General features: G+C 52.4%; 2 protein-coding genes across 8 annotated transcripts in view; one reads left to right on the forward strand and one right to left on the reverse strand.

The window, feature by feature from the left end:
* rgs3a (regulator of G protein signaling 3a) overlaps positions 1 to 17,466 on the forward strand; it is a 322,617-nt gene that overhangs the window by 199,817 nt on the left and 105,334 nt on the right. The gene's annotated exons all lie outside the window — the stretch shown is intronic.
* On the reverse strand, positions 4,742 to 16,346 carry LOC144996657 (uncharacterized). Of its 5 annotated transcripts, none has more exons than XM_078956319.1 (4): positions 11,866 to 16,346; positions 11,660 to 11,693; positions 11,434 to 11,539; positions 4,742 to 7,787 (listed from the first exon to the last, which is right to left on the reverse strand). In XM_078956319.1, exon 4 carries the CDS (start codon positions 6,202 to 6,204, stop codon positions 4,990 to 4,992), a length of 1,215 nt encoding a protein of 404 aa, XP_078812445.1. In that variant the 5' UTR covers positions 6,205 to 7,787; positions 11,434 to 11,539; positions 11,660 to 11,693; positions 11,866 to 16,346; the 3' UTR covers positions 4,742 to 4,989. The 5 variants fall into 5 exon arrangements, with proteins under 5 accessions (XP_078812445.1, XP_078812447.1, XP_078812446.1 ...); XM_078956321.1 differs by having other exon boundaries at positions 15,652 to 16,160; XM_078956320.1 differs by having other exon boundaries at positions 13,224 to 16,120.

Genomic DNA, 17,466 nt, shown 5'->3' on the forward strand with positions numbered 1-17,466 from the left:
CTCCGAGAGCCAGCTTGCCCAGGTACGGCTTTACCCTCCAAGCGTAGCTCGTCTTTGCGTCGCTTGCGACCCACAGTTTCAAGCCATACTTGGACGGCTTGTTGGGGATGTACTGCCTGAAAGAGCAACGTCCTGCGTTGAGAGAGATGGGGGGGGGGGGGGGGGGGGGACAAGAAAAAGGAGTTAAAACAGAGGAGAAGACGTCTAGGAGTCTGTGAGAAAGGTTCAAATGAAAGCTGTAACCAAACCTTTGAAAGGAACCATGCGTTCGTCCACAGTCACCTCGGATCCAATGTCGTACAGCTTTGGGAGACGATCGGACCACTCTTCCCACACCTCTCTGATTGAGGCCAATTTGTCCGAAGCTCTCGAGGTTCTCGTGCGTCGATCATCAAACCTGAGCGTCGCTGAGATGCGATAAAAGTTTTTCAGGGACATGGTCGCCCCGAAAATAGCTCGGCCGCACTCTGGATCCCACAGGCTTTCCAGCGATTCGCCTCTGGACCTGTACACCCCGGCCAAGATCAGCAGTCCCACATAGGCTTCTAGGACAATCTCATCCATTGGTTTTGGTGTCTTGGTGGCATGGGCATTTGCGGCACTTTCGCGGTTGGTAGCTGTCAAAATCAGTCTTTCTACATTTGTAGTGAAAAACAAAAGAAAACATGACAGTATGTCTTGAGCCCCCTCTCTCGCCTCAGGCGTAGGACCAGAGGACAGGCACGGAGGGGACGGCTGTGCGCCCGACTGGTCTCGCGCAGCCATCGACCACTTGATTTTGCTGTTCTTGGAGAGAAAGGTGTCAGGGAACACGATCGCGCTCTCCGAGGTGCGGTCTTCTCGGATGTCTTCCTCTGGGAAGTCTTGTTCTTGTTCTTGATCTTCCAAGTAACTATGAGAACCATCTGGCTCGTCCACGTCCGTTTCACACTCGTAAGCTGAATCTAAATCCCAGTCGTAGGGTTGGTAGGGGGCATGATCCCGGACTTCCTTCTGTCCTCCTGAGTCAGGTCGAGAACCCCGTGGCTCTTCCACTTCCATTTCCCACTCATTGGCCTTTTCGCATGACGGATCGGACTGCTCGCCTGAATTGGCTTTGCGCTCCTCCTGACCGCCGTCTCCCCTGTCTTCGTCCGGCCCATCTGAGTCTAAATCCCAGTCGTAGGGTTGGTAGCGGGCATGCTTCCGGTCTTCCTTCTGCCCCACTGGGGCAGCTCGCGAGCCCCCTTGCTCGTCCAATTCCGTTTGGCGCTCGCAGGCTTCGCGTGAGGGATCAGACCGGTCGCCTGAATTGGCTTTGCTTTCCTCCTGACCGCCGTCTCCCAGGTCTTCGTCCGGCCCAACTGAGTCTAAATCCCAGTCCGAATTGGCTTTGCGCTCCTCCTGACCGCCGTCTCCCCTGTCTTCGTCCGGCCCATCTGAGTCTAAATCCCAGTCGTAGGGTTGGTAGCGGGCATGCTTCCGGTCTTCCTTCTGCCCCACTTGGGCAGCTCGCGAACCCCCTTGCTCGTCCAAATCCATTTCGCGCTCGCAGGCTTCGCCTGAGGGATTGGTCCGCTCGCCTGAATTGGCTTTGCGATCCTCCTGACTGCCCTCTCCCAAGTCTTCGTCCGGCCCATCTGAGTCTAAATCCCACTCGTAAGGTTTGTAGCGGGCATGCTTCCGGCCTTGCTTCTGCCCCACTGGGGCAGCTTGCGAACCCACAGGCTCTTCCACTTTAGTTCCGCGCTCGCAGGCTTCATCCGAGTCTAAATCCCAGTCATACGGTTCGTAGCGGGCATGCTTCCGGCCTTGCTTCTGCCCCACTGGGGCAGCTTGCGGACCCCCAGGCTCGTCCACTTTTGTTCCGTGCTCGCAGGCTTCGGCTGAGGGATCGGACCGTTCTTCTGAATTGGCTTTGCGCTCCTCCGGACCGCCCTCTCCCCTGTCTTCGTCCGGTTCATCTGAGTCTGAATCCCAGTCGTACGGCTGGTAGCGGGCATGCTTCCGGCCTTCTTTCTGTCCCACTGGGGCAGCTCGCGAACCCCTTTGCTCGTCCAATTCCGTTTGGCGCTCGCAGGCTTCGCGTGAGGGATCGGACCGCTCTTCTGAATTGGCTTTGCGCTCCTGCTGACCGCCCTCTCCCCTGTCTTCGTCCGGCCCATCTGAGTCTGAATCCCAGTCGTACGGCTGGTAGCGGGCATGCTTCCGGCCTTCCTTCTGCCCCACTGGGGCAGCATGCGAACCCACAGGCTCGTGCACTCTTGTTCCGCGCTTGCAGGCCCGGGGCATCGTCTTTCTCCTTTGAGGTCTTTCGGGACCCATCGTCTTCCGCCCCACTGGGGCAGCTCGCGAACCCCCTTGCTCGTCCAATTCCGTTTCGCGCTCGCAGACTTCGCGTGAGGGATCGAACCGCTCGCCTGAATTGGTTTTGCGCTCCGCCTGACCTCCGTCTCCCCTTTCTTCGTCCGGCCCATCTGAGTCTAAATCCCAGTCATACGGTTCGTAGCGGGCATGCTTCCGGCCTTCCGTCTGCCCCACTGGGGCGGCTCGCGAACTCCCTGGCTCGTCCACTTTTGTTCCGCGCTTGCAGGCCCGGGGAATCGTCTTTCTCCTTTGAGGTCTTTTGGGACCCATGTTCTTCGCTACCTGGGTTGAGATCAGTCTCTGGTTATAACATAATCTGTAAACAGGCTGAAGTCTGCCGATTGTCCTTTGAGTTGACGTACGGAGAACTTCAGTCTTAATCTTGAAACGTGGTTTTACTCAAGCAATAAAAAAAAGAGATATGACACCAGAAGATCACAGGAGTTTACCGAAGCCGGCATTGGACCACGACTGGTGCATATACAGCCGTGCCCTGACAAAATAAAACTCTGACGCCGTGTGTGGATATCAGCATTTGCTTTTATTGTATCGATCCTGTATGTGTTTTCTTTTTTGCACAGTAAAAAACAAAAACAAAAAAAATACATCATGCCCAAGTGTTGACTCTGGAGACACAGAATAAGTCAGACTTAGTCTTCCATGAAACGCACGACTCCGTCGTGCACTTTAAACCCGTAATGGGGACAGAACTGCGGCCTTTTCAAAGTCCAGAGGTCACACACGTATTTGAGCGTCCTGCACATCATTTTAAACTTTTCCCCAGTCCAATGCTTTGAGCTTGTACCCCAGGGAACTCCCGTGAGGGTGGCTAACTCCTCTGCCATCCCGCAAAAGTCAAGAGACATTTTGGTCTCTTCGTGATCTTCTTCTTCCTTGGACCACAGCGCGGTTACGAGCTTCGCGCACCAAGAGCTGAAATTCTCTCGGTTGCGTATCGCGCCACCCAGCAGCCTTTTGGTTCCCAGTCCCACAGGAGTGAAGCTGTAGTCGGTTCCGCAGAGGGCCATGAAAATCAAGTGTTCGGATCGGACGCTCCGGTCCTTCAGCACTCTGGCTTTGGCTCTCAGGAAGAGGTGTCTTCCGGAGCGAGTCAGTCTCAGGTAGCGAGCGTAGGCCGACTCGGGGATCGCTCCGTCTGCGTAGGCTTTGGCCGTGCGCTTTAGCCCTACCGTGATCCTCCCCTTGGTCTTCTGCAGGTGGGATTCGCTCTCAGATTCTGCGTCGAGCTCTGGCTGGCGGAGACGCTTAGATCCGCAAGTTACCGTGCGAACGGCATCCCCGGAGGCGTGCAACGAGGGAGCGTGTTCTGCGCTTTCGACTTTTGTGTCAGCTGCGCCACACAGGACAGCGAAGACAAAGTGTATCGTCTTTGCGCTGCGTGTGCATGGCGAGTACATTTTCTGGCTTTCCAGTGCAAGTTCGCTCAGTTTGTTTCTGGCGTCAGACTCAAAAAACGCGCTCTGGAAAGTGACGTAAACCGAGCCTCGAATGCCACCCCGGTACAAGAACCCGTACACGGATAGTCTGAACCCCTCGCCACCGTAGTTCTCCAGAAGGTGACCTAGATTGACGTGTCTTTCCGCCACGCCGCAAGGCAACAGGTGGTGCTCTCCCAAACACAGGTCGCACAGGGCGCTCAACCAATCCTCTGCGGCGTTAGGTGATTCGCTCGTGGTCCGACGACTTGGTGGCTCGATCAGGAGCTCGCCGTAGGGCGACTCGTGCATGGCTCGGTCCTCCGTGTAACTTTTGTTGTCCAACCTCAGTGTCAGGCCGGGTCTTCCGCTCGCTGCGAGTACTGCGATCAGATCCGAATCTCCTGTACACACCGTCACTGAGCCAGTCAGGGCATTGGCCAACTCCACCATCAGCGTGTCGGCCTCTGTTTCTCGACACTCGACACATGCCTTGCGCAAGGCCTGGAGACGTTCGTTGTCAGGGCTCGCGAACGCGGTCAAGTAAACTCCCTGCACCCCCTCAGGCCTGTAGGTCTTGCCGTCGCAGTGGCTTGGATCCCGGACCGAACGTCCGAGGGTCTCTACTTCGAACTGGTCCCTGTCCGCGAGAGGACCAGCTTCCTCTCGCCTGCGCTCCTCGTACTCACTGTGGAATGAGACCAGGTTGCTGGCGCGCTCGTCGGTCGTCTCGGCCCAGCGCGACTCGGCTACCGCCCCCGTGACCAAGAAAAAGTTGTCTCTCATGCCCACGTCGGCCAACAGTTTCATCGTGCCGTACTCTATCTCGGCCAGGTGAGCCTTACAGAAGTCCACGTGTGCCGGGACCGTCCTGTTCGCCCTTTCTTCCCTCACGCTTGGCTTCTGCGCCCCCGGACCATCTTTCACGAGCACAACGCATCGACCCTGGGCCCCCTCTTGAACGTACCATGACGCAAAATAACTCGCCATGCTCGCGACGGAGATCACTTGCTCGCTCTCCGTGTAATCGCATTCTCTGACTTTGTGTATCACCATGAGGTGGTCTATCAGGATCCAGTCCTGCTGTTCATGGGGTTTTTCGATCACCTCGAAAGGCGCCATTTCTGGGTTGGCCAGCATGCCGTGGAGCGCCCGTCCCTTCAGACCCATTTCGAGGGGATGGGTTCGTCAGTGTGTTCGTTTCCCTCTAGCACTCGAGCTCGCAGTCCAGGTTTATAATTTCACGCGTGCCCCTCCGTCGGATTCGGCGCAGGGATAACGCTGACCCAGCAACCGAATCCGCCGCGGCCGTCAGGGCAGTGGAGGGAGTAGGATGCTGCGTGCGGCCTTGCGGTCCCTGATGAGAGGGATGTCCCTGCCAAACTATGGCCTTTTCTCGGTTGAACATGACGTTCCTGTAGCAGAGGTCTTCCGGGTCGACGCTGGCCCCACTGCCGGAGCTCGGCTTCGAACGGGCCTGGACTCTCAGGTTGACGCAAGTCGGCGTCAGGCAGTTGAGCACCTGTGGACATAAGCTGTTTATCCAGCGGAACTTGCTGCGCAGCGTCTTGGTCACGGAGGGCCTCAGACAGCTCCTTATGGTGACTGTGTTCGTGCCCGGCCGTATGATCACCAGGTAAGCGTTTGAGCGTTCCGCCACGCTCGGGTAAGTGAGGGAGAACATTGTCCAGGTCAGCCATAGCTGAGCGTTGTACCGCCATAGGGTAGCGTTATCCAAGACGTCGCTGTTTCGGGTCTTGAGCTCCAGAAGGGCCACGGTGTCAGTCAACGTGTCGTGGGCCAAGAGGTCCACTTCCGTGTAGAAGCTGTACCGTCCCGGCAGTGGCCCGCAGCCCCGGGTGCAGCCGTTGTGGTACGTGCTGCCTCCTCGGTCGGGTGTGGGCACGCCGGCCACTTTGAGGCCCGCGCAGATCGGGTTGAGGCGCAGGGCCTCGAGCTGGGCGAGCAGGAGGCGAGACACGGGCCCGGTTTCTGATGCAGCCTTCTTTCCGTTGAACACGTCCTTGCACTGAGCGTCCACTGCGTTTCCTATGCTGGAGGAAAGCTTGCTCCTATCCCATGCGCGCTTGCAGGACTGAAAGTTGAGAGAGTCGCATGACAGCAGGCGTCTCAGCTCGCCCTCGAACTCGCGAGCTCTGTCCTCAGGTGCGTTGAGGTTGGTCACGTGCTGGGACACCCAGCTCAGTGAGTTCCACCGATCTCGACCGAGATGGCGGAGGAACTTTGCGTAAAGATCCACGCAGATCATGTTGTGAGATCGCGCGCGTCTCCTGCAGCGTGAAATAGAATTTAAGGTCTTTGTGATGCCGTGGACCCTGTACCAGCGGCCGTGCGACACAGCCTTAGCCTGGAGGCTCGCGCTCGACCCTCTGAACTCGATTGCGGGTTTCCCGAGCATCATCTTATTAAATGTCGCGGGGCGGGGGGCCCCAGAAGCATAACTGTTAATTTGGGAGTTGGTGGGGTGGGTCGGGAAAAAGAACCTCTGAGATCTCAGTCTGCTCGTACATAGGACGCAACCTTGTCCTCCCACCTCAGCTCAGCGGGATGCAGCGGACCAGGAACGGCCTCGTGGGTGGCTTTGATTCTTTGATTTCTTCTGGGAAAGAGATGCTGACGGGGAGAAAGTCAGGCGCTTCCTCCAACTCCGTACTGAGCGTTGCCAGGTTCAGGGGGAAGCTGGGTGCCGCCATCGCGATCATCACCTCTCTCATTGTCGGGTTCCTTGCCCTGCCCAACAACGTCCTGTACCTGATAGATAGCAGTCACGCCGTGAGGGGAAGCGCGGGGTACGTCTCGTCTGGCTCCTCTGAGAGTCCAATGAAGAGTGACTACGATCAGGCGTACATACACGGCGGCATAGCTGTGATAACCCTGGGCTGTCTGGCGATGGTCGTGAGCGTGGTGCTAAGCTTTTTCGCGGCCAAGAGCAAGCGCAAGATGGACGACGGCGAGGACAGGCCCAGGAGGGTCAACAAAGGCACCCGAACGGTGTTGGCCTGTCTGGTCATGATGAATCTGGAGCTGTTCATGGCAGTTGTTTCGGGTTGCATGGAGCTCTTGTACCGGCCGATGATTCGCGACGAACACAGGATGCACAACATGGAGTGCGCCATAGCCGTGTTCAACATTCTGATTTACGCCATGTACGTCATTACAATGGTGCTCACCTCCACAGTGCTCAAAGAGAGACAAGGCGACGGGAGAAATGCTGACGGCTTGATCTCGTACAATGCTCATAGAGATAGTCCGAATGCTGTCAAAACATACGGGGATTGCGACTACTATTCGCAGTCCAGCCTGTTCCTGTGACGTGAACAGGATTTCACAAAGGCTTTCACCTTTTTACTTTTGATCGGGTTACAGTATATTTCCCTGTGAAACCTCAATAAACACAATGACAAAGTTGATTTTGTTTTTAATTACGTTTCATTGCTTCTTCTTTCTACTTTGTTATCACTCCAGCAAGGCAAACGATGCACTGACATACTTGAAGTACTACAATGATCGGACAGGGACCAGTTCCAAGTGTAACTCAGGATCAGAGTGGCTGCATTGTAAGATCTGGGAAGGGACAGTCAGTTTCTTGGTCATTTTACAAGTTACTGTTTAAATTTAATCACAGAAAGCAGTCTACATTTTAAAACGTTTGGTTAAGCTGCTCTGTACGTCTATGAGACAACAAAGGTCAATCTCAGTTCATTTATTTTGATGTAGTTTGACTAGACACCCTGGAACCATGCAGCTGTAGGCAGGTATGCTGGAGCCAGTATTAGGTAACCAGAAATAAAAGAACCTGACTGAATTCTCTTGTAAGCTATCATATGTAATGCATGCATTTCTAACACCCCGTCTCATCTGCATTAAGAAAACGTTCCTTTTCATGTCTTCGATGATCCAGTAGGGTATTTATTGGTCCACTGGAGGGAGAACAAAGGGCCTGTCTTGGTCTGGTCGCGGTGCAGGAAACCAGCATTTCTGCAGCTGAAAGAAACAAAGGGGAACTTTAGGGTGATGTACAAGTATCAGGCACACGCATCGAGACAGATCGGGAGGAGAGCGGTCCTTCCTTTAGTCGCAGATTGATAGGCATTCAAGTCTTCCCTGCAGCTTCCTGGTCATCCCTGGCTACTTCGCAGATGAGCCGGCGATCAGCTGTTGTTCCACTTTCCCTCTGCTCCCACCTTTCTCCTCAGGGGCTATCCATTCTGAGCTTCCATTTCAACGTAGGGCTTCAGTGGGGAGTCCTGTTCAGTGATGTCCAGGAGTGTGTATGATTAACCCTCCCACTCCCCTAAGACTGGTTTCAGGATCCCCTACGCTGTAATGAAGGGTCCACATGACCCCAAACTTACTCTGACAAGTTCTCCAAGTGATCCCACCTTACCCTTAGGCTGTCAGAATGTTCACTCGATTGTCACACAGTTAGGGAATACAGCCCTTACATTGAAAAGGGTACACAGAGCGGCCTTGGATCCTGGTCTTCACAGACAAAACATCCTGTTTTCCCACCATCAACGTGAGAACTGCCTCCTACCACCTGGTCTTGACAGACAAAACGTAGCATTTTCCCACCATCAACGCGAGAACTGTCTCCTACCCACAGTCTCACCATAACCCTCCCGCGCCACTCAGGCTGATTTGAGGAACCCCAACGCTGTCTCGAGGGGTCCACGCGACCCGAACCTTACTTCTACGAGTTCTCCAAGTGACCCCACCTTTACTTTGAGAAATGTAGTCCTACGAAGGCCAAGTATCCCTACAGCTCCCCTTAGGCTAATTCGAGGAACCCCAACGCTGTCTCGAGGGGTCCACGCGACCCCGACCTTACTTCTACGAGTTCTCCAAGTGACCCCACCTTTACTTTGAGAAATGTAGTCCTACGAAGGCCAAGTATCCCTCCCACTCCCCTTAGGCTGATTTGAGGAACCCCAACGCTGCCTCGAGGGGTCAGCGCGACCCCACTCTTACTTCTATGAGTTCTCCAAGTGACCCCACCTTTACTTTGAGAAATGTAGTCCTACGAAGGCCAAGTATCCCTACAGCTCCCCTTAGGCTAATTCGAGGAACCCCAACGCTGTCTCGAGGGGTCCACACGACCCCAACGTTATTTCGACTAGTTCTCCAAGTGACCCCACCTTTACGGTGAGAAATATAGTCCTCCAAAGGCCAAGTATCCCTCCCGCGCCCCTTAGGCTGGTTTGAGGGGTCTCGCGTACCCCACAAGGTAACGCGCTAAACTGTGTTTTGTTTCGGTCTATCCTGTATGTCTTGAGGGGTTCGCGTGACCCCACAATGCAGCGCGCTGAACTATATTCTGTTTTGGTTTACTTTGTCTGTCTAGAGGGGTCACCTGTACCCCACAAGGCAGCGCGCTGAACTATATTTTATTTTGGTTTACGTTATCTGTCATGAGGGGTTTGCAGGACCCCACAAGGCAGCGTACGGGACTGTAATTTGTTTTGGTTTACGTGGGGATCCCCGCGGACCCCACAAAGCAGCACGCTGGAATGTATTTTATTTAAGTTTACGTTGGGGTACCTCAGAGCCCCACAAGGCCGCACGGAACTATATTTTCTTTAAGTTTACGTTGGGGTACCTCAGACCCCGAAAGGCAGCGCAGGGAAGAGGCTAGAGCTTGGGCTTGTTTTTCTGTCAGAAAACAGTAATTTTAACATTTCCATCTTTTCATTAACTTTCTATATTATGTTTGGTCCTGCAAACACTCTTCTTTTCTCACAGATAACGGACACAGAGCGACCTTGGATCCTGGTCTTGACAGACAAAACATCCCGTTTTCCCACCGTCAACGTGAGAACTGTCTCCTACCACCTGGTCCTGACAGACAAAACATAGCGTTTTCCCACCGTCAACGTGAGAACTGTCTCCTACCACCTGGTCCTGATAGACAAAACATAGCGTTTTCCCACCGTCAACGTGAGAACTGTCTCCTACCACCTGGTCTTGACAGACAAAACATAGCGTTTTCCCACCGTCAACGTGAGAACTGTCTCCTACCACCTGGTCTTGACAGACAAAACATAGCGTTTTCCCACCATCAACGTGAGAACTGTCTCCTACCACCTGGTCTTGACAGACAAAACATAGCGTTTTCCCACCATCAACGTGAGAACTCTCTCTTACCAACATTCTCACCATAACCCTCCCGCACCCCTAAGGCTGATTTGAAGATGCCCTACGCTGTCTTGACAAGGTTACCCGCAGACCCCACGAGGCAGCGCGGGGGAAAGGCTAGAGCTTGGGCTTGTTTTTCTGTCAGAAAACAGTAATTTTAACATTTCCGTCTTTTCATTAACTTTCTATATTATGTTTGGTCCTGCAAACACTCTTCTTTTCTCACAGATAACGGACACAGAGCGACCTTGGATCCTGGTCTTGACAGACAAAACATCCCGTTTTCCCACCGTCAACGTGAGAACTGTCTCCTACCACCTGGTCCTGACAGACAAAACATAGCGTTATCCCACCGTCAACGTGAGAACTGTCTCCTACCACCTGGTCCTGACAGACAAAACATAGCGTTTTCCCACCGTCAACGTGAGAACTGTCTCCTACCACCTGGTCCTGACAGACAAAACATAGCGTTTTCCCACCGTCAACGTGAGAACTGTCTCCTACCACCTGGTCCTGACAGACAAAACATAGCGTTTTCCCACAGTCAACGTGAGAACTGTCTCCTACCACCTGGTCTTGACAGACAAAACATAGCGTTTTCCCACCATCAACGTGAGAACTGTCTCCTACCACCTGGTCTTGACAGACAAAACATAGCGTTTTCCCACCATCAACGTGAGAACTCTCTCTTACCAACATTCTCACCATAACCTTCCCGCACCCCTAAGGCTTATTTGAAGATCCCCTACGCTGTCTTGACAAGGTTACCCGCAGACCCCACGAGGCAGCGCGGGGAAGAGGCTAGAGCTTGGGCTTGTTTTTCTGTCAGAAAACAGTAATTTTAACATTTCCGTCTTTTCATTAACTTTCTATATTATGTTTGGTCCTGCAAAAACTCTTCTTTTCTCACAGATAACGGACACAGAGCGACCTTGGATCTTGGTCTTGACAGACAAAACATCCCGTTTTCCCACCATCAACGTGAGAACTGTCTCCTACCAGCCGGTCCTGACAGACAAATCATAGCGTTTTCCCACCATCAACGTGAGAACTGTCTCCTACCAGCCGGTCCTGACAGACAAAACATAGCGTTTTCCCACCATCAACGTGAGAACTCTCTCTTACCGACAGTCTCATTATAACCCTCCCGCACCCCTTAGGCTGATTTGACGATCCCCTACGCTGTCTTGACAAGGTTACCCGCAGACCCCACAAAGCAGCACCCAGGACTATATTTGGTCCAGGTTTCCGCTGGGGTCGCCGGCGACCCCACGAGGCAGCGTGCGGGACTATACATCGTCCAGGTTACCGCTGGGGTCACCGCAGACCCCGCGAGGCAGCGTGCGGGACTATATATCATCCAGGTTTCTGTTGGGGTCACCGCGGACCCAACAAGGCAGCGAAACTGCTTTTTTGGAGCAGAACCTTTTTTTTTTCTTTCAGTCAGAATTTTCACTTGATTTTCACAGAGTGGGGAAGAACAGATAGAACCCACCTGCCGGCGCTGGTCGGAGGGGTTGATATCTCGTTCGGACCCCCTCACAGCTGCAGCTTTGGGAGTGAGATTTTAGCGGCTTTCTTCTGTCGGCGTCTTGTCCAGCCTTCGCAGATTCGCATGGTTCAGGACGTCATAAAAAATGAAATGGGAAACTAAAGGTCAAACAAGAGTTTGCATGAATTTTCAAACCTTTTGTAAGAGGGGAGAGGTGGAGAAACACGACCTGTTAGGCTCTGTGGCTGTCCGCTCTCTCCGGCCTAAAGGCAAACAAAACAAAAACTTTTTCATTAAATTTATCCCGTAAGGGAAGATGAAAACATACAAAATACAACATTAGACTGGTGTGTTTTTGTTTAGTCTGCATCGCTGGTGTCGTGGCTCCATAAACACTCCAGTACAGAGAGAAAACAGAGACCGAAAGTCACGTACCCCACAAAGCAGCGCGCTGAACTATACAGGCCTACTGGTGACCGTGATACCTGCTATCTGCTACTGAGGAAAGGAATCAAGCATATTTCTGCAATACAGTATACATGCATATATAGAATCCATTCAATGCTTAATAGAAATAATTTAGAACATACCTCCACAATACCCCCGTTTGGATCTACTCCCCACAATATCCACACACACACACACACAAACAAAGCAACAGATAGACAAAATATAACAAACACAGTACCACCGGATCTCCCTCACCACCCACCAAACCCCGGACTACCTGCTGCCAAAAAGGTCATCGTCTACCTTTGGGACCCGGCTGTCAATGGCGGAGGAAAGGAGGTGGACTACGAGTGAACCAATCAAACCACAAACAAACAAAAACAAAACCAAGTGAACAAACAAAAAGCAACAACAAAAAAAAGCAACAAACACAAAACACGAAATCACAACAGACGTAATCACACCTGAAAAAAAGAAAGATCACGATTAAGAAGACAGACAACTGACGATGCCGCTGCTTGGGTCAGCTGGTTCCATCAGACATGAGAAGAAAAAGGAAAGAAAAAAACACAGAGTCCGGTGCCCCAGAATCTGAAACACAAAGGAACTGTGGAAGAGAAACCAGAACAGACAGTAAGTGTTGAGGAGTTGGAGAAGCCTAGAGGATGGAGCTGCTGCAGATCAAGAGGACAAGGAGGATGATGTATATCCGGACAATCTAGAGAAAGCTGAAAAGCTGATGACGTCTCTCACGAGCCAGCCTCATTGTGAAGATGTGCTACCCTTTGCTGTGCCCTTTTCCACGAACCTCATAAACCACAAGCATAAAGTCAATTTCACCCCAGGTTCTCAAAATAAAATCAAAACATACACAGATCACAAGGTAAAAAAAATACCCACACATATACAGTTACACGACATCAAAACACTCCGAAAAGCTTCTGTAAAGAGACAATTGTGGTTTCGTTTGGATATTCTGTCCTGTTTTTTATTTTTTGTTTTTAATTTTACAGCCAGTGAATACCTGACAGAACATTAGCAATAGCTTCAGATGTGGTGCTGGAAGGCCGACTCTCTCTCTCTCTCTCTCTCCATTCCGCTGACCTGTGGGCTGTTTCGGGACCATGCCTGGGGTTGGATCCCCGAGTCATGTTGTAATAAAAACGTCATCATACAAAAAAAACATTCTGGGTTCGTTTGGATATTCTATTCTGTTTTTTTTTTATTTTTTTTATTTTACAGCCAGTGAAAACTTCACAAAACATTCACAATAGCTTCAGGTGGAGAGCTCGTAGACATGTGAAGCAACCCCGATGGAGCAAAGCCGCAGATCAGCCCCGCACCTGCAGGGCAGCAAACCGAGAGGCAGGCTGGAGAGCGCCGTGACTGAGAGCAGCCGGCAGGTCCATCCTCTCCCCTCTGACAGCACTCGTAGCTCTATAGAAAGGTTCAGGTTGGGTGAAGGGAACTGCACGAGCTGCGACGAGTCACACCAAAGTGCGCTGTGTCAGAGAGGCTCTGACCTCTGACGGAGGTCACCGTGTCTGTAAAACACACACACACAGTCGATGTGATTTTCAAACTTCATCTCAGAATTTCTTACCTTGCTGGAGTGATGAGACTGCGATCTCAGTGACGGTGACTGATCACAGGCAAAACAGGGGAGCCGACACGGCTTGTTGCGATCACACAGAAGCTTGGTGACCTTGATGAGACGGGCAGCTGCGCTCTTCGACACCTTCTGCAGCCGTTGCTCGTTCTGCCTGAGTTTCTGCACCTCGTCCTGCAGCTTTGCCTCGTCCTCATTTCTGCTGCCAAACAGCAGCCGAAGTCTAAGTTCGCAGCCACACGGCTGTGAAGCGGACTCTGCTGCTGTCCCAGTCAGGGCTGACGCTGTGGCGATGCTCCCATGGCTCCTGGTACGGAGAGATTCCCAAATACTGCCGACTGACGGGCGGGCTGGCGGAGCGCCTTGACTGAGAACAGCCAGCAGGTCCAATCCTCTCCCCTCTGACAGGTCATGAAGCTTCATGGAAAGGCTCAGGTTTAGGTGCAGGGAACCGCACGAGCGGCTTAAGCGACCAGTCACACCCCAGAGCGCTGTGTCAGCGAGGCTCAGCTCCGAGGCAGGCCGCAGCCTGTCGCGTCTGAGGAACCCACGCAGCCTGCACCATCAGGGGAGCACGCAGGTCCATCTTCTGCCCTCTGAAAGTCATGAAGCTCCATAGAAAAACTCAGGTGGGGTGGGGTGAAGGGAACCGCACGAAGGCCTCAGCGACCAGTCACACCACAGAGCGCTGTGTCAGGGAGGCTCAGCTCAGAGGCAGACTGTGGGTGATATACCGTTTCAAGTGAATGTTTCAGGCCTAGCGGGGCTCCAACCTGCCGCAGGTCCTGGTTTCTGAAATGGATTCTATCATTTGACCTGTCTTTGTGGAAAAATCATGGCGTTGAATGCCATGCCTCTGGTCACCCAGTAAATGCATCCATGCACACCAACACAAACCTGTATTCTCTGACGGAGGTCACCTTGTCTGTAAAATACACACACACACACACACACAGTCGATGTGATTTTCAAACTTCATCTCAGAATTTCTTACCTCGCTGGAGTGATGAGACTGCGATCTCAGTGACGGTGACTGATCACAGGCAAAACAGGGGAGCCGACACGGCTTGTTGCGATCACACAGAAGCTTGGTGACCTTGATGAGACGGGCAGCTGCGCTCTTCGACACCTTCTGCAGCCGTTGCTCGTTCTGCCTGAGTTTCTGCACCTCGTCCTGCAGCATTGCCTCGTCCTCATTTCTGCTGCCAAACAGCAGCCGAAGTCTAAGTTCGCAGCCACACGGCTGTGAAGCGGACTCTGCTGCCGTCCCAGTCAGGGCTGACGCTGTGGCGATGCTCCCATGGCTCCTGGTACGGAGAGATTCCCAAATACTGCCGACTGACGGGCGGGCTGGCGGAGCGCCTTGACTGAGAACAGCCAGCAGGTCCAATCCTCTCCCCTCTGACAGGTCATGAAGCTTCATGGAAAGGCTCAGGTTGGGTGCAGGGAACCGCACGTGCGGCTTCCCTGACGAGTCACACCACAGAGCGCTGTGTCAGCGAGGTTCAACTCAGAGGCAGGCCGCAGCCTGAGGCGTCTGAGGAACCCACGCAGCCTGCACCTTCAGGGGAGCACGCAGGTCCATCTTCTGCCCTCTGAAAGTCATGAAGCTCCATAGGAAAACTCAGGTGGTGTGCAGTGAAGGGAACCGCACGAAGGCCTCAGCGACCAGTCACACCACAGTGCGCTGTGTCAGGGAGGCTCAGCTCAGAGGCAGACTGTGGGTGATATACCGTTTCAATTGAATGTTTCAGGCCTAGCGGGGCTCCAACCTGCCCCAGGTTCTGATTTCTGAAATGGATTCCATCGTCTGACCTGACTTTTGTGGAAAAAATCATGGCGTTGAATGCCATGCCTCTGGTCACCCAGTAAATAAATCCATGCACACAAAAAAATACAACATTCATTGTTATTTTAGTGGGTTACCAGGTTTTTGGTCCCCACAATAAAATTGGTCCCCACACCGTGAGTGTGCTACCAGGCTGAGGTCCCCTTAATGTATTAATGACAAACACACACACACACACACACACACACACAAAACTCCCAAAACTTTGACAGGACATTTTTTTTGGCAATGTTAACATTGAATTCAATGTTATTTTAGTGGGGACTAGATTTTTGGTCAAATGACAAATAATGACAAACACTCAAACACTCACCTCAGAATTCCTTAACTGGCTGGAGTGATGAGATGATGATCTCAGTGACTGTGACAGTGTTTGATCACAGTCAAAACAGGGGAGCGAACACGGCTTGAGCAGGGTGCTGCCTGCTCCCTGAGAACCTCCCAGCTCTGAAACACAGACGCCGTTCGCTTTCCTCGCTCACAAGTCAGGAGAGAAGGGAGGGGTTTTTTGTGGCACTGCGGTGCACTCCGAGTGCCTCGCTTAGACCGTTCCGTTCTACGGCAGGGCAAATCCCCACCGGAACAGCCACTAAATCCTCTCTGTGACGGAGCTCTCTTCGTAGAGCCTAGAGAAGACTGCCGCTGAAATCTCACGTGCAAAGCTGCTGCTGCGAAATCGGGAAGGGTCCGGTCAGATTCCCACCCGACCGACGGGCATTCGGACGATCAGACGGCAATGCTGTCTGTCCGACCGGTGTCAGACTGCATCTCGACAGTCCTGTCTCGACAGAACCGAGGAGAAGCGGTGGGGGTGATTCGCCCTGCTGAAGAATCTGCGTTTGCAGCATTACACAAACCAAATGCGTGTTTCAGAGCGCAGGTTTTGTGGAGCAACACGATGGAGCTGCCTACACGGCTTTACACAGCAGCTGGGTGACCTTGAGGAGCTGAGGGCCCTGCGCTCTGCGACTGCTCCTGCAGCCTTTTCATTCTTTTTCTGCCTGAGCGTCTGCACCTCGACCTCAGTTCTGCCACTAACTTCTCAGCCTCATGGCTGTGAAGTGGACACTTTTTTTAAATTTAACTTTCATTTACTTAGGAATCGTCCCGTTGAGATTAAGAATCTCCGTTTCAAGGGAGTCTTGGCTAGGTTGGGGGAAACAATAAATTACATTTACAATAAAAATGTCAACATTAAAAACATAGAAATAAATAAGAATGAGAGCTCATGTAAAACAGGTACAGTTAAAAGTGACTTTCGCCTCCCATCTCAGATTAGGAGACCTGACTGCACTGGCCCAGACATACGTCTTCATACTTCATACTTCATACCACTATATTTTGTTTTAAAAAGTAAAAATGCACATTGCGTCCTGCCCAGTCTTCGTCCAGCTGACACTAGGAGGCCTGCTGCTCATGACTGCACCGTCTGCCCATAAGAGCAGCTTCCATCATCATTTAGCGCTGTTTCAGTCACGGGATACAAAAACCCTTTTCAGTGTTTCGGTACATCTAGTGAAAGAAATCATTCACGTGTGTCTGAAACAAAACCAGCTTGGAACAAACTCATTTATTTTTATCTTCGTGATTAGTGATACTTCAAATCCTGCCTCAGCACAGCTAAGAGACACTTTTGTTGCAGGGCGCTCTCTGCTCCGTGTTCCCTGAGAACCTCACTGCTTTGAAACACAGAAACCGTTCGCTTTCCTCGCTCACAAGTCATGAAAGAAGGAAGGGGTTTTTCTTGCACTGCGGTGCACTCCAAGTGCCTCGCTCAGACGTCCCGTTTTACGGCAGGGCAAATCCCCACCGGAACGGCCACTAAATCCTCTCTGTGAAGGAGCTCTCTTCGTAGAGCCTAGAGAAGACTGCAGCTGAAATCTCACGTGCAAAGCTGCTGCTGCGAGATCGGTAAGGGAGCGAGAGGGTCCGGTCAGATTCCCACCCGACCGACGGGCATTCGGACGATCAGACGGCAATGCTGTCTGTCCGACCGGTGTCAGACTGCATCTCGACAGTCCTGTCTCGACAGAACCGAGGAGAAGCGGTGGGGGTGATTCGCCCTGCTGAAGAATCTGCGTTTGCAGCATTACACAAACCAAATGCGTGTTTCAGAGCGCAGGTTTTG

Source organism: Oryzias latipes, chromosome 12, assembly GCF_053564925.1.
Source record: "Oryzias latipes strain Hd-rR chromosome 12, Olatipes_Hd-rR_3.1".
Lineage (NCBI taxonomy): Eukaryota > Metazoa > Chordata > Actinopteri > Beloniformes > Adrianichthyidae > Oryzias > Oryzias latipes.